Raw genomic sequence first — 26,237 nt, 5'->3', positions numbered from 1 at the left:
TTTGGTTTTTACAGATATATAATATACAGGTAAGCTTAAGAAGGCAACTTCAAATTTTGAAAACTTTTGTTGAAACAAAACCTGTGCATTGAAAAGTGAAGTTTGTAGTTGTCCTGGTATTTGTGTTAGCTAAATGCTTCACTGTTAATCACCACTAGCTAATTAAATTTTCTAAGACCCTTTTGAGGAGGGAAGTGAGAGTTTATTTTGAATATGAACCAGTTTGCGTCTTTGAAAAGATATTATAACCGACTGGATTTTATCTGAAGACTTTGTACTCTGCTTTAGGATTGAATAACTCTATCAGCAGGCTGTTTTCCATTTTGAGTAGATGTTCTCTCCTGATATTTTTTCTTTGTTCTAGCTGGGTTTAAGGCAGCCTTTAGAAATCTACTTGCCAATTTATCCTTGACCTGTCCTGAAGACTCGTAATTTCATGGACTGTTCTTGAACTATCTCATCACCAGGCAAAGCAGGCTGGTGATTAACTGTCATGTTCCTGCAGGTTTAATTTAACCAATTTTAAGATAGGACACTTGTTGATTTCACTTCTTTAAATCTTTGTTCTTACTGACCATGCTCAGGTTTTCCTTTTTAGATAATAGATCTTTGTTTTGGTCAGAGTTTGTGAAGATCATGGTGAAATTTCTAGGCAGCAATTTTTTTTTTTTTTTAGCGACAGAATGTTTCCCTGGGATAATGGATAGATAAAATATTCTAATTTTTTTTGTTGTTGTTGTTAAAGAACTTCTATTTAACTTAGTCTGGGGCTGACATTTATATTATTGATTGAGTGGTTTTTAAATTTTAGGGTCACACAGTAAAACTGAGATTAACTCTAGTTTCCATCTGAATTATTTTGAATGTTAATTGTGAGCTCTTTTGGCATTGGAGAAACAGTTTGCAACAACAAGACTCAAGCTTCACCTTATGTGTATGAAGTAGCTGCCAGAGCTCAACATTCATGCTGTGAGAATTTAATTCTAATTTAATTTAACTGCATCGGTTTCATTTCAGTTATTTCAAGTGTTTTGTTTGTGTGTAGTCTTTTTAGAACCTCATTTAAAAAATATTTTTTGAGACTTTTTTCCTTTGAATGGTTAATATAGATTTTGGGGAAAATGTGGGTCAGATTTTTTTTAATGTACCTATTGGTTGTAAAAAAAAAAAAAAATTCCAACTCGTGCTTTGCATCAAATAATTAGAACAGCTAATGGAGTTTACAGGTGCTTATTTTCTGTAATACTGGGTATCTAGCCCTTTAAGCAGAGTATAAGTATATGCCCAGTTTATGTTTTTTCTTTCCATTTCTTCATAAGTAGTCCCATTGATTTTTAAAAAGATATTTTCCCAACACACCAGTAAATACAACTGTGGTAATTTCACACCCCCACCCCCAGATTTGTACTTCAGTGCTAAGCTATACTGTATAACCACAAAAAGCTAGAAAAAGGATTGTACAACATAGATATTAAACCTGCTCTCTGAGTAAAGTCTTTGATAATGAGGTCCCTTAACGTCTTAAATGTTTTGTTGATTTATAGGAGGGAGTGCTTCCTATAAAATATGTGTGTGCATCTTTTCTTGTCTTGTATACACTTGCTTTTGTTTTGAAATAATAGTTGTGTGGTGTTTACATTTATGACTTGATTAATTTCTTTTGAAAATCCTTTTACTATTTAATTATGGATTTGCTTACTCAGGTTGTTGGCAAAGTGTGGAGTTGCATCAGATCTTGCTATATTAAATAAATGGAAATATTGGATGCCAGAATTTTTCTTAAGTGATTCATGGCTTTTGTGTTGGTAGTCTGTATAATCAGCTTCATAAGGAGAGTTATTTTTGAAACAATATAAGCTCCTGATAATTTTTCTGTGGTTATTTGTGGATGGTCTTCCAAAGGCAGAAGTGGCCATTTTGACTCTGATTTAGTATTCTGCTTTGACTTGAGTAGTTTCAATCCTTCTCTCCGCTACTCTTCCCTCTCATTTGTAGGTAGGGGCACAGTTCCAGCATTTAGCTGAAGACTGTAGAACAGATAAAAGCATAATAGCTTCATAGGTGTCTTTTTTTTTTTTTTTTTTTTAACCAAAGTGGGTTTGAACAAGTCTGAGTCTGTGATAGAAGGAATAATAAAAGATGTTTAGTACAGTACAGTTGAGCATATGTAGTTTCACATACATTATTTCCATATGTTGTTTTCAATTGCTTTTGAGGACTGATTTCAGAAATGCATTTCAAAATAGAGTAAAATGCTCGAGCGAGTGAGGGGACCAGTCTTATGGATCAGAATTTGCCTCTGTGTAGGATATCAGCAGGACCAGATGCCCTCTCTTTTGGCTCTGTAGGTATCTGGCTCTGTTAACATATAGATGATAAATTTTGGCCAGCTTTGAAATTACAGTCTCCAGTAGAGGACACATACCATTAGCTCTGGAAATTAGCCTTGTAGTATACAGTGAGTTGAGTAGGTGCCTGGCCCCAAATGATACACAGCGTTTGTAATTTTTATTTCGTGTAATAGGTGATTTTTTAAGATGAAAAAACGTGGTTTAGGCAACTTCATGAATTGATATATCAGTTTACCTTTTAAACATTAGTGTTTTCAAAAAGTAGTACATGATACAGTTACGCCATACAGTATAGTATCAGAAGATTTAAAATAGAACAGCAGGCTCCCTTCCCTCCACCCTCAGTCTTACTGTCCACAGACAACCACTTTCAGCTCTGTTAGCTTTCTCCCTCATGTTTACCCACATACTTCTTTTTTTTATTTTTTTTTTATTTTTAAACTTTACATAATTGTATTAGTTTTGCCAAATATCAAAATGAATCCGCCACAGGTATACATGTGTTCCCCATCCTGAACCCTCCTCCCTCCTCCCTCGCCATTCCCTCCCTCTGGGTCGTCCCAGTGCACCAGCCCCAAGCATCCAGTATCGTGCATCGAACCTGGACTGGCAACTCGTTTCATACATGATATTTTACATGCTTCAATGCCATTCTCCCAAATCTTCCCACCCTCTCCCTCTCCAACAGAGTCCATAAGACTGTTCTATACATCAGTGTCTCTTTTGCTGTCTCATACACAGGGTTATTGTTACCATCTTTCTAAATTCCATATATATGCGTTAGTATACTGTATTGGTGTTTTTCTTTCTGGCTTACTTCACTCTGTATAATAGGCTCCAGTTTCATCCACCTCATTAGAACGGATTCAAATGTATTCTTTTTAATGGCTGAGTAATACTCCATTGTGTATATGTACCACAGCTTTCTTATCCATTCATCTGCTGATGGACATCTAGGTTGCTTCCATGTCCTGGCTATTATAATCAGTGCTGCGATGAACATTGGGGTACACGTGTCTCTTTCCCTCCTGGTTTCCTCAGTGTGTATGCCCAGCAGTACCCACATACTTCTAAGTAATACATTGTTATTTTTCACTTGATCCATTTTAGGTAGCATCTCTTGACATCTTGTGTTGGTAAGTGAGGACATTAGTATTTCATTACCTGCCCACTCTCCATTTCTCAATATGACCAGACCACAAATTTTTATTAATATTGTGATTACTTTTTTTTTCTTTTCTGGCATTTTATTTTTCCTTTAGTTAGTAGTTGCTTTTTTTTTTTAATTGCTTACTTTACTTTCTTTACATTTTCTCCCAAAAGTAACATATACATTTGTCAAATGTCTATGAATATTCTTTTCCAAGCATTTAAACACATACTCTCTTAGTAGTAGTATTCCTGAGGCTCTCCTTCCTAGAGTACCCTTGCTTCCATTTGAGCTGACTGTTCTCTGAGCCGACTGGACAGTTTTTATCCTGTGATTCCCTCGCTGTCCTCTTGTATTAGATTTCCCATTCTCTGGATCCCAGGTCTTTCTCTTTCTTGGTTTATTAGACCATTGTGCTGGAGTACATCATCTAGCTCCCTTCTCAGGGGAGCCACATTTTTGATCCCATCCAAGTCTGACACCTTTATTATACCTGTGTACTTGACTGCTTGGTTGACTATAGACTGTTAATTAGAAAAGATTTTTCTCTTAGAATTTTTTTTTTTTGGTGACGCAGCACAGCTTGTGGGATCTTAGTTCCCCGACTAGGGATCAAACCCACGCCCCTCCCATTGGAAGCACAGTCTTAACCTCTGGACCGCCAGGGAAGTCCCTCTCTTAGAATTTTAAAAGCAGTGTTCCTTTGTTTTTAGGCTTTCAGTGTTTTTTTTTTTTTTTTTTTAAGAAATGTGATGCCTTTTTGATGACTGTTTCTTCATTTATAGCCTTTTATTCTTTCTCCTGGAAGCTTTTAGGATATTCCTTTTATCCTTGGTGTTCCGGAATTTCAGAGTGATGTGTCTTGGCATGGCTTAGTTTTTCTTTGCTTGTGATGGGTTCTCAAGGGACTTTTCAGTCTGTGCATTTGAGAGTACACTCATCTTCCCATCCTTAAATCTCCTAGTTTGTACATTTTTCTTTGTACAACTCCTATTTATTGAATGTTGAGCACCGTGGGTAGAACCTGTAATTTTCTTATCTTTTTAATTCTTTGCCTTTTGGTTCTAGTTCCTGAGATATTTCCTTGTTTTTATTTTTCCTTCTACCCTTCTACTGAATTTTGATAATAATATTTCTTGTTTTTAAGTGCTTTTCCTCCTTTTTCTGACCATTGTTTTTTCATACATCTTATTGCTATTGTTTCACAGTATCTTCTCTTGTTAATCCTGGGTTTTAGAGTTTGTTCTGAGGCTTTTCTGTGCTGTCTGCATTGTTTCTCTTGTCTCTGGGTTCCTCTTTTTCTTTTCAAAATGATTCTTTCAAACTAGAGCTTTCCTTCACAGGATCTTTATCTATTTTTTCATGTAAGGGTGGGGCACTAGAAAGCTCTGTGAGGCTTGTATACATTGGGCTTCACCGTGAAGTTGGGGACAGGCTGCCTTCTTCATTGGAGGAAGACAGTCAAGACGTCTGTGTGGATATTTATTTTTTCGCACCATTTTTCCAGCATTCCCTCTGGGAGCTGTACACCTGGCCGCTGATGTCCTGACATGAGGACGTAGGAAGTCCATGAGCTCATTGTCCCTGCAGCCCTTGGGCCCCTTGTTCTTACTCTGCTGTCTGCTGTGCCCCGTGTCCCTAAGCCCAGGACTGCCTCCCGGCTGCACTCTTCTCTGCTGGTACTTTCTGGGCTGACACTCTTCTCTGCTGGCACTTGGGCTTAGCTTTCTTCACCCTACGAAGATTGTTACTGCTCCTTTGGCTTCTTCCTGACTGCCAAAAGCATGTTGAAGTTTGCTTGTCTCACATGTTCTCTTTGTGAGTCACTATCGATTTAATTTTTTATTGTCATTTTAGTGAAATGGGGTGAAGAGGAGATAAGAGAGAAATTGGTCTGCCATGCTTAATTTGGTGTTTATTTTTATTTAATTAATTAAAATTATTTGGCCATGCTGTGCAGCATGTGGGATCTTAGTTCCCTAGCCAGGGATGGAACCTGCATCTCCTGCATTGGAAGTGTAGAGTCTTAACCGCTAGACCACCAGGGAATCCCAATTAGTGTTTATTTTTAAATGAAATATTTTTAAATGCAGTTTTTAGGGTAAAAACATGCTTTGCCTTATCAGAGATGGATTTTACTAGTAATCATCCAGAGAGTTAAATCACTAAAACTGAAATTTTGCAGTACTATTTTTGAGTAAAAATTTAAACTCAGATTTACCTTCCTTGATAAGCAGAGCAAAATACTGTTGCTATTACCAGAGTCAGCAGAGAGTTAGATAAGCCTCTGGGTTTGGCTCCGCTTGGGAAATTGGGAGCCAGAGTTTGGATATATAAAAGAAACATGTTGTTAGGTCATTTGGACTACTGCAATTAATCTATTATAATATTTTTATTGGATTAGTTTGTCATCCATTAATAAAGGGAAGTTACTGCCAGGTTTATAGTACTATTTGGCTCTGTACAATGGTAATATAACCTTTTCCTTTGTGTTATAGTAATTTTCAAAAAGTATGTTTTTAATAGGAAGTAAAGAATAAAAATTTAAAAATCTCAAAACCCTTTTTATTTTGATACACTTTCACACTTAAAGGAACATTATTAGAATAATACAAAGAACTCCCTTGTACTCTTTACCTATTCATGAGTTAACATTTTGCCACCTTGGTGTTACATGTGTACCTTCTTTCTATATATTCCCCCCCACTCCCATCACTCATTTGCAGACCTAATGTTCCTTCATCCATAAATGCTTTATCCCACCCCCACCCCCCGCCCCACCCAAGAACAAGGACTTTCTTTTCATTAAGCATGGGATATTGGTTAAAATTAGGACATTTAATGACTGATACAGTAGTATTATTGAATGCACATTCCATTCTCAGATGTCTCCTGTTGTCTCAATACTGTCCTTTATATAATGTCCTTCATAGCTGTTTCCCAGTTGTGTCGCCCCACCTGTCTCCCCTGCATCTCACCCACGGTCATGAGTTTTATTTTGTTGTGAACTCTTTTAGTTTCCTTCAGTCTCTAATGGTTCCTTATCCTTTCTTTGTCTTTCACGTCTTGAGTATTTCTGTAGAGTGTACTTCAATTTGAATTTTACTGTTGTTTCTTTATGATTAAACTCAAGTCATGCAAGGTTTTGATAGGAATACTGCAGAAGCAATGTGTCTTCTCAGGGCATTATATCAAGAGGTATATGAAATTGGTTTGTCTCATTTTGGTAATATTTATTTTATTAAGGTGATATTTGCAAGGTTCTTTGTTGTAAAGTTACTTTTCCCCCTTTGTTATTAATAACTAATTTGTAGCAGATGCTCTGAGATTTTACGTATAATTGTCTTATTCCTCATCAAACATTAATCTAGTAATTTAGCATCCACTGATGATTCTTGATTGAATCAGTTGTTACTAGGATGGTTGCAGGATGTTGATTTTTTAACTTATTTCTTCTAAGTATACATGGGGACACACTTTTCCTTTCTCACTCACTTGTTTATTCATTTATTTTGTTAACATGAACTCAGGTTTTCATTTTATTTCTTAACATCCTATTGTTATTTATTCTGAAGATCAAGTTGTCCTAGATTTGGCTAGTGGAGACCTTCTTAGGCCATAATTTTGACATGTCCGTATTGTTCTTGGAGCCCTTACTTTCTGGCATGGCAGGGTGCTCCTGGTTCATCTTGTACTCAGCCTGCCCCCGTCTTGGAATCAGCTATTTTTCCAAGTAGCCATCGTTCCTTTTAGTGGGGAATAATGTTTATAACCTAAGATCTCTCAGCAAATAGGAATTAAGAAATATGAAAATGTGTATGTGTGTGTATGTATATATTTGTTTGTATTTGTGTGTTTGTGTAACCACGAGTTCATTTTGATACCTTTAATTCCAGTTCAGCACAGCAGGTCTCGTCTTGCGCCTTTCTGCATTTGTAATGCCCTTTTCTAACAGTGAGAATCTGGTTCCTATTATCCTCAACACATGTACTTGTTTGCTCCATGCCATAATCAGAGAAAGTAGTTCTGAATTGCTGACCCACACCATTGCAAAGAAAACTGCTTATAACTAGAGCTTAATATTTTTAATGGTGTTTTTTGTCTGTATACTCACAAAAAAAAAGTATTATGTTAAAAAATTGTGTTAGTTTTCCTTCCTTTTCCTTCCCTTTCCTTCCCTCTTTTAACACACTTATTTGACATATAGTCTGCTTTATTTGTTTTTGTTTGTTATTTCCATTTAAAATTTTTTCCGCCTTATGCTTGCTGATTTTATTTTACTTTTTTTTGAGTATATGTGAGTATGGGCTTTCCTGGTAGCTCAGATAGTAACGAATCCGCCTACCAATGCAGGAAACCCAGGTTCGATCCCTGGGTTGGGAAGATTGCCTGGAGAAGGGAATGGCTACCCACTCCAGTATTCTTGCCTAGGAAATTCCATGGACAGGGGAGCCTGGTTGGCTACAGCCTATGGGATTGGAAAGAGTCGGGCACGACTGAGTGACTCTCACACACACACACACACAGTTCCAAAAGTTAAAACCGTACCAAGAAGTGTTACTACCTCACACTTCTCATTCCTATCCACCCTCTATAAACAACCAATTATTTTGATGTATCCTTGTTTCTTTCTTGTAAAAAAAAAAGATTGCAGATACATGAGTTTTCTTTTTTTTTTTCTATTTTTTTTAAATTTAATTTTATTTTTTAAACTTTACATAATTGTATTAGTTTTGCCAAATATCAAAATGAATCCACCACAGGTATACATGTGTTCCCCATCCTGAACCCTCCTCCCTCCTCCCTCCCCATTCCATCCCTCTGGGTCGTCCCAGTGCACCAGCCCCAAGCATCCAGTATCGTGCATCAAACCTGGACTGGCAACTCGTTTCATACATGATATTTTACATGTTTCAATGCCATTCTCCCAAATCTTCCCACCCTCTCCCTCTCTCTCAGAGTCCATAAGACTGTTCTATACATCAGTGTCTCTTTTGCTGTCTCGTACACAGGGTTATTGTTACCATCTTTCTAAATTCCATATATATGCGTTAGTATACTGTATTGGTGTTTTTCTTTCTGGCTTGCCTCACTCTGTATAATAGGCTCCAGTTTCATCCACCTCATTAGAACTGATTCAAATGTATTCTTTTTAATGGCTGAGTAATACTCCATTGTGTATATGTACCACAGCTTTCTTATCCATTCATCTGCTGATGGACATCTAGGTTGCTTCCATGTCCCGGCTATTATAAACAGTGCTGCGATGAACATTGGGGTACACGTGTCTCTTTCCCTTCTGGTTTCCTCAGTGTGTATGCCCAGCAGTGGGATTGCTGGATCATAAGGCAGTTCTATTTCCAGTTTTTTAAGGAATCTCCACACTGTTCTCCATAGTGGCTGTACTAGTTTGCATTCCCACCAACAGTGTAAGAGGGTTCCCTTTTCTCCACACTCTCTCCAGCATTTATTACTTGTAGACTTTTGGATCACAGCCATTCTGACTGGTGTGAAATGGTACCTCATAGTGGTTTTGATTTGCATTTCTCTGATAATGAGTGATGTTGAGCATCTTTTCATGTGTTTGTTAGCCATCTGTATGTCTTCTTTGGAGAAATGTCTGTTTAGTTCTTTGGCCCATTTTTTGATTGGGTCATTTATTTTGCTGGAGTTGAGCTGTAGGAGTTGCTTGTATATTCTTGAGATTAGTTGTTTGTCAGTTGCTTCATTTGCTATTATCTTCTCCCATTCTGAAGGCTGTCTTTTCACCTTGCTAATAGTTTCCTTTGATGTGCAGAAGCTTTTAAGGTTAATTAGGTCCCATTTGTTTATTTTTGCTTTTATTTCCAATATTCTGGGAGGTGGGTCATAGAGGATCCTTCTGTGATGTATGTCAGAGAGTGTTTTGCCTATGTTCTCCTCTAGGAGTTTTATAGTTTCTGGTCTTACGTTTAGATCTTTAATCCATTTTGAGTTTATTTTTGTGTATGGTGTTAGAAAACTCCTAGAGAACATAGGCAAAACACTCTCTGACATGAGTGTTTTCTTTCTCTCACAAAAAGTAGCAAACTAAGTATGCTCTTTTGGGATTTCTTTCATTTAATAGTATATTCTGAACATCATTCCATGTTTGTAGAACTTTTCCTATTTTTAACCCATTCATAGTGCTTCATTTGTCGTGGTTCACAGTGAATTCGAACGGTCTCCTCTCTTTGGGTATTTAGGTTGTTTCCAGTATTTTGCAATTTCAGATAATGCTGCAGCTAAAAGCCTTGTACAAATATTTTTTTTGTATTATGGGATATCTTCAGAGAAGATGGAAAGTTTTAACTTTTCAATTGTGTAAGCAATATTGTGTAAGTGATTATATAGTGCTTCAAATTACTTGTCTGCCTGCTCCTATCTTCACTTCTATGGTGACCTTACAAATGTGTTCAAGGCTGTGGAAGTGAAGTACTTTATTGTAATTATATTTTTGTCTTGGAAACCTTGACATCAGAACGCTAGAAGTGGCCTTGGAAACATTTTTAGTCTACATCCATGTTCATCTTAATCAGGTGACTTTTCCTTTCCTTTTACATACTCGTCAGTGCTGTTTTACTGCCTGAGTGCTCAGACGCAACTGTTTCTAGTAGTTTTCTCTTTTAATTTAATTTGTGTTAGATTCCTTCATGTCATACTGTTAACTGGTTGCTCCCTCAGGTTATAGAATGGTGGTAGGATAGGACGGTTATACTTAGGACAGAAACAAGGAATTGGGCATCCATTTTCTCCAGTGGGTCTCAGCGCATTAGTGAGTAGGATAAACTCAGAGGAGCACTTTGAATTCCTAGATAATGCTGCTGGTCCTCTCAGCGGGTTGATGACTTAAAAGCCTTTGTTCCAACAAGTGGGCATTGGAGTAGAAGGGGGATTTCTTCCTGCATTACTAGAAAACCAGGTAAAAGATTGGGAAACATAGCTTTCCATCAGAAGGGCCATAAAAAGATTACCCATGTGTTGAGATAACAGTCCCCTCAGCCTAAGGGTGGCTGGAGCCTCCAAGCAGATTACTTCTGGCCCCCATGATGACTCTTCAATTTACGTACGTGCACCATACAGATGTTATCATTTTCCATGCAGGTCCTGACATGAAAAAGGTTTGAAAAATTGGCTCGAGCACAGTCTCAAAATTAGCCTCTGAGAACCAAAGACAGTGTCCCTTAAAGAGAACCAGGTAATCCTATTTATCCTGGATAAAAAAAGAATTGAATTATTTAGAGTAGAAGTTTAAACCTACTGTCTGTAAAAATAAGCTGATCACCATATCTTTTTTTTTTAATATTTATTTTTATTTATTTATTTGGCTGTGCCAAGTCACGGCACGTGGGATCTAGTTACCCGACCAGGGATCAAACCAGAGCCCCCTGTGCTGGGAGCACGGAGCCCTAGCCACTGGACCACCAGGGAAGTCCCTGATCACCATATCTTAAATCTGGTGTGATTTGAAATCATTTCTGTTTGCTTCTTTGTTAAAACAAAAGTTAGAAATTTTAAAAATATTGTTGAAGACTTGTAACCCCACATATTGGATATTAGAATGACCAAGGTACAGTGTATTTTGATTGATTAGATTGGTGCACCATGATTTAATCTCTATTCTGAATACCTCAGAATTTAGTGTATCTCCGTATGGTTTTGACACCCAAGTTGCTTATGTACTTAAGTGTTTTATCTGAGTAGCATCTTATTCAGTTGTTTAAACCTCCTTGAAATGTGCTTCTAAAGTACATTTGCTTCTGAAGTATTTTACATTAACTGTGTAAAGTTCAATGATTCTGACATTAAGGTGTATATAGTCATTATATCAATTTTGAAATCAGCTTATTAAAATAGAATATTTTATCTCGTTCATTTTATGTTTTAAAAATAATTTAATTTCAAGTCAGATACCGGAGGAGTTTCTGAAGGATTTTTACTGACTTATTTATTTGGAATTTTTCTGTGAAAAGGAATTGTCAGCTCCCATCCTTTTAATGTGTGTAAACTAAGGGGAAAATTTCTGAACAGTTAGCAGTCATGCTAATGTGGACATATGTTAACTGCCTTGTGTAGAATGGCTGTCACAGAATTAACCCCAGATAGCTGCGTTTTTTATTTTAATATATTCTTAAGGGGAGGGAACTGAGAGTCACTGGGCTTCTGTTTGTTAGGCCCCTTGTGCCCTACTTGTGCTTCGTCTCATGAAACCCTTACCATAGCCATCTGAGGCAGGGGTGGTCTTTGTCCTCTGCTACAGATGAGGGGGCAGGCTCTGAAACCAACTCCTTAAGGTCATAGAACAAAACAATGGGAGAGCTAGAAGGTGAACAGAAGACTTACGTGGGTTCTGGAGCCCATGCCTGCCTCTGACATGTTCCTTTTGAGTCTACAGAGTAATAGTCGCATTCCTAAGGGTAACCAAGTCACTTTGGTACATTTTTGTATTAAAGCAGAAAGGAATTCTTTTGACAGGGTTTAAGGTCAAAGCCAGGAGATCAAGGCCTCTGCCTAGTTCAACCAAAATGATGTGGAGCAGAGTCCTTCCCCTACTTCCTTCCGCTGGCTGACAGGGCAAGAGGAGAATGGGACAAATGAGGAGATGAGGCTTGACATATCTACACTACCATGTGTAAAGTAGGTAGTGGGAAGCTACTGTTATAAAGCATAGGAGGCTCGGCTCGGGGCTCTGTGATGACCTAGGTGGGTGGGTTGGGGGATGTGTGGGAGGGAGGGAGTGTGTGTATATATATATATATATATATATATATATATATATATATATATATATATATATATGTATGTATGTATGTATTCATATAGCTGATGCACTTTGTTGTACAGCAAAAGCTAAGATGACGTTGTAAAGCAGTTGTACTGAAAACAAACCAAAACCCCAAAATCCCATACACTTTGTTGAGATCTTTAAGAGAAAAGTCAAAGTACTTCCTCAGAAATCTTGGGAGTCTGGTTAGGATGTGGGCTCTTGACCCCAGCTACAAAGGCTGGGATCAGACATTGCTGATGGGTGTGATGGGAATCAAGTTAGGCTGGCTGAGGAATAAGTCAGCACTCTTAGGGTGAAGAGAGAACTGGAAACAAAAATGGAGGAGGATATTCTCGACTCATAATTATTCAATTAGGTTTTCAAATCCAACCTTAAATAAAATGTGAGGTTTCCCAGAATGTTTATTAGGGAACATAATCCAGAGAGGCAAAAGGAATGAAGGATAAGGCTCTGTAGCTTTTAATGAAGAGAAAAGGAATTCCTGCAAGTGCCAATGACATTTTCTTAAGAATCTTCATCAAGAATTTGGGGTTGCTATGGGAATAGCGGTTTGGAGATTCTTGAAGGTCATTTTTTACTATGTGATATTCTGCCCAAGAATTAGGTTGTCATCTTATGCTCAAGACAGCACATCCAGATTTAAAACATTGACAGGATACAGAGAGAGCCAGTCCTGAGTGATGATGGCAGCTCAGTTGATGATGGACTACAGTGTTTTACTGTCTTACCACCTCTGTTGCAGAGGGTATCGTCTAGTCTTTGGATGGTTTTGATTCCTACGGGATAGAGCCTCGTGAAGGGTCTCATCCTCACCTCTACTAAACGGCAGTGTCACTCATTCCTGTGAGTCGTTTGGTGGATGCTGTCATCTTAGTGCTTAAAACAATCATCTCATTTTGCTTATGATCTTGTAGGTCAGGCATTCAGGAAGAACCAGCTGGAGTTCCTTAAACTGGAGCATCCACTTCCTTGGTGGCTTTTTAACTCACCTGTCACAAGCCTCTGTGCTCCTGGTCTCTGTTTCTGCACCCCTGTCCCCAACACACACTAAGGTGTCATATTTTGCAAGGTCTCTCTACGTTCTTTCGCTTTCTCATATTGTGTTTCTTACAGGGTGCTTAGGCTTCTTCCATGGTGGCCGGCCACCCCAAGAGCAAGCATTCCAAGCAATAAAAAGAGAAAACTGTCAATTTCTTAAAACTGAGACCTGCAAACTGACACCTGGTCCCTTCTGCCGTATTCAGTTGGTCAGGGCACTGACAGAGCCTGCCCAGATTCAAGGAAAGAGGACATAGACCTGCCTCTCAGTGGGAGGAACATTCAAGAATTTGTGGTTATCTTTCATCTTTCATAGGGCCACTAAACAGAAGGAAAAGAATGGCTATAAGAAATACTGAACTATGACTTTACCAGAAAGCAATTTACTTATCTAATGATTCAGGAGAGATTAAATGATTGCCAGCCTTGAATAAGAATGGAACTGAGGAAGAGAGAGCTGCAAGAGGGGGAAGGTGAAAAGGCAACCAAGATAAACTTAACTTCTTAACTGCTGTCGCTGCCTTGGCCCTGAACCCTCCGTCCCATCATCTACTGTGAGCCTGCTGCTCTGAGCACTTTGGATTGGGTGCTTATGCTTGGTCTCCTCCTCCTCCAGTGTTGGCTCACTTCTTTAGCCCTGGGCACTGCCTGTTGCTATATAGGGGAATTCTCCTGTTCCCTGGGAACCCGGTGCCCACTCTCAGAATGGGCAGCAGTATCAGGGTGGGAGTGAGAACACAGACAGTGATTTTGGCTGCTTTGGCACTTTGGCGGTTGCTTAGTGTAGCTGGATTTCTTCTTGTGGGGACTACCTTACAGCCAGTTTCCTGCTTTATCCATGTGACTTTACCACTCACTCCTTACCCCAGTAATTTCAGAGAATTCAAATTAAAGGTAGACTTCAGAAATTTTAGCATAGAATAGGCTTGTGAGTATATGGTTCAGAGAGCATTTATGGTATAAAGATTGTATGTCTTGCTCTCTGAGAGACTGAACAACAACAGCGCATCTAAAAATATATCAGTTGGAGGGTAAACTGGGTCAGTCCTGGAGTATATTTCTACTTGTATATATACTGGAATATTTATAGAATTTCTTATGATAATTCTGCCCTATCCTTCGATTTCAAGAGGAGTAACACTACTGTTGATACTTTTATGGAGTATTTGTGTATGTGTGTGTGTTTTGAGTAACAGCTGCAAATGTTTTCTCATTGGTGTGTTTTCAGACCCATAGAGTTGTAATATTGGGTTTTGTTTTCACTTACCACTCATGCTTAATAATTTAGAATAAGTCTTTCATTAGGACAGTTTTATAATACCAGTATCTTCAAATTTAAGACATTTAAATTTAATTTTTGTTGTAAAATAAGTAATGCTTTATGACAAAATTCAGACAGCATAGTTGAAAGTAGGGCTACGTGGCTGCAGTCCCCCATCCCATTCTTTTTACATGACTGTTAAGTTACTATATATCCTTCTAGATGTCAAACAGTTTATATACAGGTATATAACACAGGAACACATAGTATGGAATCTTTTTGAAGCAAAAATAACAACCTGCTGGTCGTCTGCTTTGCAGCAGTCCATGCCTTCAATCATTGAGTTGAGTTCCAGTTCTGTCCCTTACTAATGTAGCAAGGTATATAACTTCTCCGTCATATGCCACGTCTTCCTTATCTATAAAACAGGCCAAGTCATAGCACACACGTCTTTGGACTGTAGAGGATTAAATGAAGGACTGTTTATAAAGTGGCATGGTAAAGTGCAGTAGTGCCTGGCACATAGTACATGCCATTTGAATATTAAATAGATAAAAATGAACTTGACTCTAAAAAAAAACATAAGTTACGAATATTTCCTTCTGGGTTGCTTATTTTTTAGAGGGGTGCACTTAAAAAACTCTGCGTGTTGTTGGGTGGAGGGGGTGGTGATCTGAGTTTCACTGTTGGAGCAGCACCTTTGTCTCCAGTGGTTTTGAACAGTGACTCCACAGCAGCGACTCTGCTGTTACTGACGGGCAATGTGCTGAGAATATTTGCCTCTCAGGGATTGTGGAGCAGGGGGGGAAAAAAAAGCTGAAGAGTGTTGATTTAGAAAATTATACTACATTAGCAATTAATCTTTTTATTAAGCCTTTTAAAAAAATTAGGAGAGTGGAAGAATTTTATCTATACAGAATGATATTATTTCATCTATTTTTGGCTTTATCTTCTTTGAATAATTTTACACTTAGAGGGGACATGCTTATCACCCAGTTTTCATTTTACAGTGAAGAAACAGACCCAGCACAGCAGTGATGTTCTCAATTCTTTAAGGAGTAATGGTAGGGCCAGGACTAGAGCCCTGGTCATCCTCACGTTTGTGAACTCTCGAGACGCGTAAGAGCCTCTCTGCCAGCTGAAGCAGCTGCTGAATGGTGGACGCACTGTGAACTGCTTGCCCGTAGTGCTGTGTGCTTGGACTATTCTTGCGTGCAGAGACGGTGACCAAGTTGTGTCGTAGCTCTAGTGCATGCTGTTTTATTAAAAAATTAGGATTCCAGGAGAATTGTTAATGGGGCTCGAATATCAAATGTACTCTATCCTACTAGATTCTATGTAGTGGATACTAAGGATATTGAGGAAAATCAGTGGGAAGAAATTTATATTCAGTGTGGATGCTGTTTGTCTTCTGATACAACCTAAAAGTATTCGTGTGTAAATAGGCCTCTTTGAGCACAGAACTCCCTAGTTTTCTGCCTTTCTTCGTCTCTTGGTAAAGGAGCAGATCAGTCTTCCCTTCATAGGAACGTTGTTCTTTAGTCGCTAAGTCATGTCCAAATCTTTTACGACCCCATAGACTGTAGCCTGCCAGGCTCCTCTGTCCATGGGATTTGCCAGGCAAGAATACTGGAGTAGGTTGCCATTTCCTCCTCCAGGAGATCTTCCCAACCCTGGGGTCGAGCTCCTGTCTCCTGCATTGGCAGGCGGAATCTTTACTGCCGAGCCACCAGTATTCCTTTCATAGGAATAGTAGGGAGTAAAACCACTTTGGTTTGTAGATCACTTGGATGCCTTCCCACCATCAGTTGTCACTTCTGGATTTCCAGAGAGTTAAAGCTTTGGGGGCTTGAGCAAGAATCCATGAATCTGAGCATGTTTTAGAACCTGGGGCTCCTCTACCTCGCTTGCCTGCCCAGCCTGTGTCAAAGCTTCTACCTTGTGCGGAATGGCCCTAGCTCAGGAGAGGATCAGAGCCTCTACCCCCTTCAGAGGGGTGCTTCTGCCAACTTACAGAGCTTGTGGCTGAGGATGAGAACAGGGCAGGGTCCTGAGGCCACAGCAGCAGGAAGAGAGTGAGGGGAACTAGACAGAGTCTGTCCCCCAGGCTGAGATGCCCAGGAGCTGAGAGAGGAGACCTCGGCTTGGGGCCGTGAGAGTCTCGGCATACGGGACAGATTGCTGGAGCAGAGTAACTCTGAGGACATTTCATAACCTGAGTGAAAGAAGACCAGACTGTGTTTATGAGATCCAGTGACCCTCCTGTGGCCACGCATAACAGTGTGAGAAATACACTGCATGGCTTCCTTGCCCTGACATCACCCTGAAGTGTAATTAGGCCTAATAAAAAGAGCCTTTATGAGTTCTCAGTTATGGCTTATCATTCTGAACTTCTATAAGTTTCCATCCTTATCACCTGCTTTCTCTTAAGTACCAGCATTTACCATTTAAAAAATAAAAACCTTTGTTTAATATTTTTATGTTTTGCTGAATAGTTTATAGCTTAAAAACATTTTTATTGACTGTGTATGGTTTTATTTTATATACACACACACAATAATAGTATTTCAGTTTTGTAATGGTTCTTATTGGAGAAGGCAATGGCACCCCACTCCAGTACTCTTGCTTGGAAAATCCCATGGACAGAGGAGCCTGTTAGGCTGCAATCCATGGGGTCACTATGGAGAAGGCAATGGCACCCCACTCCAGTACTCTTGACTGGAAAATCCTATGGATGGATGAGCCTGGTGGGCTGCAGTCCATGGGGTCGCTAAGAGTCAGACACAACTGAGTGACTTCACTTTCACTTTTCACTTTCATGCATTGGAGAAGGCATTGGCAACCCACTCCAGTGTTCTTGCTTGGAGAATCCCAGGGATGGGGGAGCCTGGTGGGCTGCCGTCTCAGGGGTCACGCAGAGTCGGACATGACTGAAGTGAGTTAGCAACAACAAGCAGTGGTTCTTATAGAGTTTTATAGAATAGCCTGCAAACCTTTAATGCAGTTTCCACAGGAAACGTGTTCATCCTACAGATAAATCTGAAACCTATCTGTCTGTAAACTGAGACTACCTTTTATAATAAGATAAGTCCCCTTAAGATGATTAGAATGATTTTAAGATTATTTGTAGTAGTCTTTTACTCATGTTATGACCTGTTCTATTTGTAGCAATAATTGAGGGTTTAACTTAAAGCCAGCATTTTTTCTTCTATTTTATAATTTTCCTGGGTACATTAAAGGTTTCATAATTTGGATAAGGGATATTTAAACAGAGTGAATATTCACCAAAGCAGTGTAATAAATGGCTTCATAATAACCCTATTCTCTGTAGTTTTCTAGCCTTCAGATGGTCTTCTGTTGTGAAAGTATCACACACTCAGAGAGTACTGTCCTTTAAATAGCCAAGACCAAATGTCCTATCACACATTAAATCTTAACTTTCTTATTGTAAATATTTGTGACAGAAGAAATTTGGTTTCTTAATTTAGAAAATGAGGTCTTTTTTGGAGATTTAGTAAGAGACACACTCACTTGTTTCTTGTGTTTTGGAATGTCAGCGCTATTTTACTTCCTTTTATTCTCTCTCCTTATCCCCGTCTTAAGCACCTATTTATTTATTTAACTGAGGTATAATTCATATAACATAAAATTAACCTTAAAAATTTTTTTTAAATTTATTTACTGCCAAGTCGTGCAGCTGTGCGATCTTAGTTCTCCAACCAGGGTTGCACCTGTGCTCTCGACAGTGAGGTGCCGAGCCCCAGCCTGCGGCCCCCGGGGGCCCCCAAATCATCCATTCTGAAATAAGCAGCTAAACGCAGCGTATCCAGTGCATCCACAGCGATCGTCTCCATCTTGTTCCAAGACATTTCATCACCCCCTACACCTGTTAGGCGGTTTCTTCCCTATTCTTCCTTCCCTCAGCCTTAGGGCATATTTTCTAAAATTTAAAACTAAGGAATTAAAACTTTATGAGGTAACTGAGATTTTATAAGATGAGAGTACACTCTTTTAATTTAGTGGGCATCCCTGGTGGCTAAAGAATCTGCCTGCCAATGCAGGAGATGTGGGTTCAATCCCTGAGTTGGGAAGATCCCGTGGAGTAGGAAATGGCAACCCACTCCAGTATTCTTGCCTGGAAAATTGCATGGACAGAGGAGCCTAGAAGGCTGCAGTCCATGGGATCACAAAAGAGTCAGATACAACGTAGTGACTGAGCATGCACGCATGTTTTAGTTTAGCAACATGAAGAAATGTATTTACTATACTGAGTAGAAAAATTAGATCACAGTATTGTGTGTATTTTTTGTCCATACACATACTTTACAACCATCGGGGTCGGGGAAGGGGATGAACACTTGGTAGGGAACAGAACAGTGATTTTGTTCTAGGTTTTCTTTTCCTGATTCAAAAGAGGGGCAAAAATAATCTTCCCATAGTTCAAAAAGCAAAACCCTCTAATGGTTAAAAACTTGGGGCCTGAGGACTTCCCTGCAGGTCCAGTGGTTACACTTTGCCCTCTAATGCAGCCAGCGTGGGTTCAGTCCCTGGTTGGGGAACTAATATCCTACATGCCTAGTGGTGAAAGCCCCAAAAAACATAAAACAGAAACATGTAACAAATACAACAACGACTTTAAAAATGGCCCACCTAAAACAAGTCTTAAAAAACAAAACAACTTACTATTATAATTACTTATTTCAGGATCATATTAAACTTTTTTTCCAGACTGAATACAATATTTCTTCAGTTCAGTTCAGTTGCTCAGTCGTGTCTGACTCTTTGCGACCCCATGAACCACAGCACGCCAGGCCTCCCTGTCCATCACCAACTCCCGGAGTTCACCCAGACTTACATCTATCGAGTCAGTGATGCCATCCAGCCATCTCATCCTCTGTCGTCCCCTTCTCTTGCCCCCAATCCCTCCCAGCATCAGAGTCTTTTCCAATGAGTCAACTCTTCGCATGAGGTGGCCAAAGTACTGGAGTTTCAGCTTTAGCATCATTCCTTCCAAAGAAATCCCAGGGCTGATCTCCTTTAGAATGGACTGGTTGGATCTCCTTGCAGTCCAAGGGACTCTCAGGAGTCTTCTCCAACACCACAGTTCAAAAGCATCAATTCTTTGGCGCTCAGCTTTCTTCACAGTCCAACTCTCACATCCATACATGACCACAGGAAAAACCATAGCCTTGACTAGACGAACCTTTGTTGGCAAAGTAATGTCTCTGCTTTTGAATATGCTATCTAGGTTGGTCATAACTTTCCTTCCAAGGAGTAAGCGTCTTTTAATTTCATGGCTGCAATCACAATATTTCTTAGTCTTTACTAAAAGAAACAGATTTGTGGAGGAATACAACCAGATAATATTTGTAGTTTTTTAATCCTTCAAATTGTATCTCAGACCAGGATTATCTGTTTCAAGTAAATGGTGTCCTAATTTATTTTTCTTTTTAAAAATATACTTTCTAGGTCTTCTTTTCAAACTATAAGACTGTCGTGTTTTTATTGATATAAATCAGATGCCACAGGGGTGTGTACACATAAAAAGCCCAAAGCCGAGACTGCCTCACAGTGGTCTTCGCATGTACCTGCGTGAAATAAGTGCTAGCAGTTTGGCATTCTTCTTATTAGTCTTTGTCATGTGACTTATATGCACATATAACAAACTTGGACCCAACTGAGTAAAAAACTAAAATGCCTTCAGGATGGCCCTTAGCAGTTGATATAATGCAATAAGGAAAGGTAAAGCCCTTGGCTAACTAACTGGAAGGAGATTTTTACCACTGAAAGCTTTCTTATGGGCTTCCCAGCTGGTTTGAGTTGAAGAATCCACTTGCCAATGCAGGACACTCTAGTTCGATCCCTGGATGGGGAAGATCCCCTGGAGTAGGAAATGGCAACCCACTCCATTATTCTAGCCTAGAAATTTCCATGGACAGAGAAGCCTGGTAGGGTACAGTCCATGGGGTGTAGTTGGACACTACTGAGCATGCGTGCATGCACAAACTTTCTAACGCATGAATAGTTAGAGCCCTGTGCTGGGCAGACAGGCAGTCCCTTGGGCAGCATATGATTGTACTCCCCTATTCCTCCTTGCCCTTTCCTCCCCTCCTACACAAATATAAAATGAACGTATGTCAAAGGCTTATTTAACTCATTAATGAGGGAACCAGTGGGATGGTAAAGCTGGTTCCAAGAGCATTTGAGGGATTGAGTGAATGCAGACACCGAAGAATGAATGTTGAAGTAAATTGCTAGGTTAGATATAAAATCAATTAATGTCCTGCAGGGTAGTAAAACCACAGCCCTCGGAGTATGCTGGACAGATATTATCTCTACCAAATAAAATCCTACAACTTTACCTGTAACTTCATGGAATTTGAGTCCTAATCAGTAGTAAACAGCAGGTCACACAATGGTATTATAATTAAATATCTTTGGGATATTCATTGTATCAATATAATGTGTTTCGTTATACACTGAAAGGACTTATAGTTCTTCAGTCAGTTCAGTTCAGTTCAGTCGCTCAGTCGTGTCCGACTCTTTGCGACCCCATGAATCGCAGCACGCCAGGCCTCCCTGTCCATCACCAACTCCCGGAGTTCACTTAGACTCACGTCCATCGAGTCAGTGATGCCATCCAGCCATTTCATCCTCTGTCGTCCGTCCCCTTCTCCTCCTGCCCTCAATCCCTCCCAGCATCAGGGTCTTTTCCAGTGATTAGTCAGCTCTTCGCATGAGGTGGCCTATACATGGTCATCAGTTCAGTTCAGTCTCTCAGTCGTGTCCGACTCTTCGCGACCCCATGAATCGCAGCACGCCAGGCCTCCCTGTCCATCACCAACTCCCGGAATTCACTCAGACTCACGTCCATCGAGTCAGTGATGCCATCCAGCCATTTCATCCTCTGTCGTCCGTCCCCTTCTCCTCCTGCCCTCAATCCCTCCCAGCATCAGAGTCTTTTCCAATGAGTCAACTCTTCTCATGAGGTGGCCAAAGTACTGGAGTTTCAGCTTTAGCTGAGTCACTTTGTTTCCAGTGTTGGCTAATTTTTCTTAGCAATAAGAAAGGCTGATTGTGACATATTGATTAGGCAAGACTGATATAGTAGGGATCAGATCTTGGAAGAGCTTAGTATCTTGAACTAAGACATTTGAATTTCGCTTCAACAAGTGTTTATTGAGTGTGTACTGTGTGCCAGGCTGTTGATTTATTATAATCCTGAGTGTTGGTTGTGCTGTCCGTCTCATGCCCCTAGGAGGCTACCTAGTGGTTCTCAAGTAGTTGTCTCAGGGAGTCACCTGGGAAGTTACCTTCCTCAAAATAGACATGTTCTTTGGTCCTTCTGTCTGCACCTCAGTGTAGATGTTTCTGCCCAGAGAACATGTGTATTTTGAAAAAGTTGTTTTCAGGTGATTCTTATATCCCTTCCCTTTTAAAATCACTGTTATGTTTATAGGGCTTAAAAAAATTGAATAAGTAAACAGCAAGCAAAATTGTAATCGATATTTTAAAAGTTTTCATACCCTGTTTGCCTACCTCATCCCTATAATAAATACTCAAAGTAATTAATATCCTGATTATACCCTCAGCAAGAATTACATGCATTTATAATTTTAGAATTATATTTAATGCAACTGAGGCATTAATTTGGGAAGAATGGGGCTTAGTCTTCCGAATTGTATCCTCAGGCTTTGCCTCTCACTAAATAAACTGAAAGTGTTGTCATTTATAGTAGCTTATGATCTGTATGGTAAAGACATGTGATTTAAAGAATTAGACTTAAAAAATATTTTTAATGAGGCAACAGATTGTCCTTAACTTGTCAGAGACTATGGCAGAAAGGACTAAGTAATGAAGGAGAAATGTGTTTAACTTGTGGTTACACCGTTTGAGTCGAGTCAACAGTGACTGTGAGCAGCTGCTGTGGACACATGTTGGGATTCCTTGCCATGTAACTGTAATTAGGCAGCCATTCTGTGTAAATGCACTCACAAAGCGGGGATTTGTGGCCTCCGTGCACCTAAGCAGCCATGGAATTTATAACTTAATCACAGGATGTGGTATTACAGATTAGGGGAGAAACTGGGAAATAAATGACACAACTGGTGTATTGTGTGTTTTTCTTTTATCAGTGTGCCGGTCCAACAAAAGCCCCTGGGTCTGTCTGACTTGTTCAGGTGTCCACTGTGGAAGGTAGGTGACATACTTCTTATTACTTAACTACCCAACTGGCTTATTTTCAGTTTTCCTTTAAGCTTTGGTCAAAGTTTTATTTATTTGGATTTATTTAGCACCATTGTTTAATCATGGTGTGTACATACTTCTCTGTAGGGCTTCCCTCTCCTAACAGAATCCCTTTGTTCAGCGGTGGAACTGAGGAAACTCTAGAGGCTGGGGAGGGGGCGGACCCCCTTCTGTTGATACTCAGAAGAATTAATTTGATGATCAAGACAACCTACTAGTAATATTTGATTGACATGTGGCCAGTTTTTTTTCACCTGTTACCTACCTCATCCCTACCTTTACTGACCTTTGAATCAAATCCAAGATACCATATCATTCTTCTGAAAACAAAACAGATAAAGAATTCCCTTGAAAATGGTCTCACTGTGAAGTTCATTATTAATGGTGTTTAAGATGTACCAAATATTTCACTGTTCCATTAAGACATTTTTGCTTTCTAGGGACTTAACACTTCCAAACCCGGTTCAAACCTAAGCATGTCCTCCTAGTTCTTGGCTTCAAAATGATGTTACTTAAATATCAACTACTTTAGTAACTCTTTCTTCTTACACAAACTCAAATAAGTATCAGACTTGGTCTGCCGGGTAGTAGGCACTTTATTTCTAAGGCTCTTTTAGCTTAGAAAATCTGCTTTGAATTTACTTCAGAAGTTAGTAGCTTAGCAGCAAGGGGATGGGAAATCATACTAAGTCCTACAGTCTGAAATTTATATTGTGTTTATTTGGGTGGCTTCCCCATTATTATTTGTAAACACATGCGTGAACCGAGCATCTTCATTCAGTTAACGTTTGATTTTTCATATTTTCAGTCCTGGAATTGAGTATTTTTTTTTCCATGTACACTTAAGAGTGCTTTTGGAAAATGTTAACTGCATATCTTAATTGTGGTTGTTGTGATTTTGAAATCTCTAGGATTTGGGGAACCTGAAAATACTTTGTACAGATAACATTTAAAAAAAAAAAAGAAAGAAAGAAAAGCAGAAGCATTTAAATTCTGCACTAGAAGAGACAGATTCCTCTCTTAGGTTTTGAGAGGTGAGAATTATGATGCAATAACATCTATGTAGTTCTGCCCTCCAGTTGTCTCCTGGTGCTCTGCAACCAAAATCTGGAAGGGCATGTGTCAGAAAAAGACCTGACAGACTCTCAAAAATTGGAGAGATTAAGGTTCTTAATAGCAAGCAACACATAGTTCTCTAAGTATTAGAAGATAAATGGAAAATTTTCTAGGCTCTGTAGGTAGTATGTTTCCAATTGCAATCAATCTTAGGTTTAGAAATTTGACATAGTTTCAGAGAAATATGATTAAGTAGATTACATAGATAATGAGAGTACCTTGCATTTGAATCTTCATTTTATACAGTTGATTGGCTGTTTTTCTTTTATCATGTAATCCTGGGTGTTGACTGCCAAGAATTCTGATTTTTTTTAGTAATTTAGATCTCCTGTCTATAGGGGAGTCTTAAACTGAATATTCTTTCAACTAGGAAATATAGTTTATCAGTAGCATATTTGAGTTATATATCTTATTGGCCATTATTACACCATACCATTTAAGTTATATTTCCAGTTTTTGTATTGTTAAAAAGTCTGTGATGTTGTATAATGACACTTCTCCTTTTTTGGACCAAATTATCTGGTTAAAATCTAAAACTGGATGAGGGAAATGTTTATTGTTATGTTAGTTTATACATGACTGTTAACTTCTGATATATATTTGAATATTAGCCAAAACATTGCTAATCTTAATGTCATCTTTAATACACTTCTTACTTTATCACTGAAATTTATTATAGCAACCATGAAAACATCTAGTACATTTAGAGGCTACAGTATGGTTAGTAAAAAACTATATACTCTGTCCAGATTATCAGTTTTCAAAGACTTGAAAGTGGTAATGCCTTTATCATTGTTCCATATTGACTTTTATGGGATTCTGAGGGTACTCATAAATATTACTGTTGTTTTTCATGACACAGTAAAAAACATGTAAGCATAGGCTATTGAGCTGATTAGATATTGAACCTATAGGATTCCTTGGAAGTTATCTTTTAGTTAAATATTGGATGTTTTCTGATCTGTCCAGTGTGTTATCTCGAAGTATGTTTAATGTTTCTAAGAGTTATGTTACTGAGATTCTGAATGGATAGTAATTAAGCATATAAAGGAAAATGCGAGTAAAATAAAACTGACATTCATTCATTCGTTCATCCATTCATGCATGCGTGCATTCTGAGCCATGGATTATAATAATAATCACCTAACAGCCCATAGGGTATAAGTACTATTATCTCAGTTTTATACATGAGAAACAGAAGTAGAGAAGTGAAGTACCTCACCCAAGCTTACCAGACCAGCATGTGACAAAGCCTACTTTTAAACCTAGGCTGTCTAATTTTTGAATTTATACTCTTAATCATTATTTATATTTTAAAATTCATTTTAGTCCACTTTTGTGAACAGAAGACCCTACACACAAGTCTTCATTATGTTTATTATAGTGAAAAAAAACGGGAGGAAACATGATCACATTCTGACATTAGTAGTGCCTCTGATGCCTCTAGTTTTCCTCGGGTAGAGAGGCTGGGCTTGCTAGTTGATCCTCCCTCTGCTGTACTTAGTCGCTCAGTCATGTCTGGCTCTTTGTAACCCCATGGACTGTGGCCCACCAGGCTCCCCTGTCCATGGGATTCTCCAGGAAAGAATACAGGAGTGGGTTGCCATGCCCTCCTCTAGGGGATCTTCCCAACCCAGAAATCAAACCCAGGTCTCCGACTTTGCAGGCAGATTGTTTACTGTCTGAGCCACCAGGGAAGCCCGTGATCCTCCCTACTTACCAAAAACTATCCTGCTTACCACAAACTATCCTACTTTCTCCAAGGTAAGTGTTGTTCCTGTACAATTAAGGAACCTTATGAGAAAAATGTCACCTTAACTCTCTGAGCAGATTTTGGTACTACGTAAGCAACATTTGTTTTGACTCTTCTTAGTTTACATTTAGGCCTTACCTTCTATAAACTGGCTGTTTGCTAGTAACTGGAAAGTTTTTGCTTTATGAAGGTCTTTAAGTAGTAGTCAGTTATGGCATTATATTGTACAGTGTTTAGGCGAAGGTATAGATGAAACTTTATTTAAATTTCATTTTGCTTTTTGTGATAAAATGATTGATTAAATCTGAGTTGGAAAGTGTTAGAAAATTTTTATGACTATAGTCAACCTTTGATTATCTTTGTCCATGTAGTAAGAAATAACAGTTTATATAAGCTTGAGATGATTTGTGTTTTGTTAGGATATCTTTTAAACAAGCCCTATTTCCATGTTAGTGGAGTGATTATTCAGGCATTCAAATAAAAGATCTGAAGCCATATTGATGAGAAAGAGATGG

At 38.9% G+C, this 26,237-nt stretch overlaps 1 protein-coding gene across 4 annotated transcripts in view; it reads left to right on the top strand.

Annotated features, from left to right (window-relative positions):
- Positions 1-26,237, top strand: part of USP3 (ubiquitin specific peptidase 3) — a 171,620-nt gene that overhangs the window by 76,014 nt on the left and 69,369 nt on the right. For all 4 annotated transcript variants that reach the window (XM_055537704.1, XM_055537703.1, XM_055537705.1 and 1 more), the window contains one exon: positions 22,742-22,802. In XM_055537704.1, the coding sequence (XP_055393679.1) occupies positions 22,742-22,802 (61 nt within the window). The remainder of the gene's footprint in view (positions 1-22,741; positions 22,803-26,237) is intronic.

The sequence above is a fragment of the Bubalus kerabau genome, chromosome 10 (assembly GCF_029407905.1).
Source record: "Bubalus kerabau isolate K-KA32 ecotype Philippines breed swamp buffalo chromosome 10, PCC_UOA_SB_1v2, whole genome shotgun sequence".
Classification (NCBI taxonomy): Eukaryota; Metazoa; Chordata; class Mammalia; order Artiodactyla; family Bovidae; genus Bubalus; species Bubalus kerabau.
This window is presented reverse-complemented; position numbering and strand designations above follow the sequence as displayed.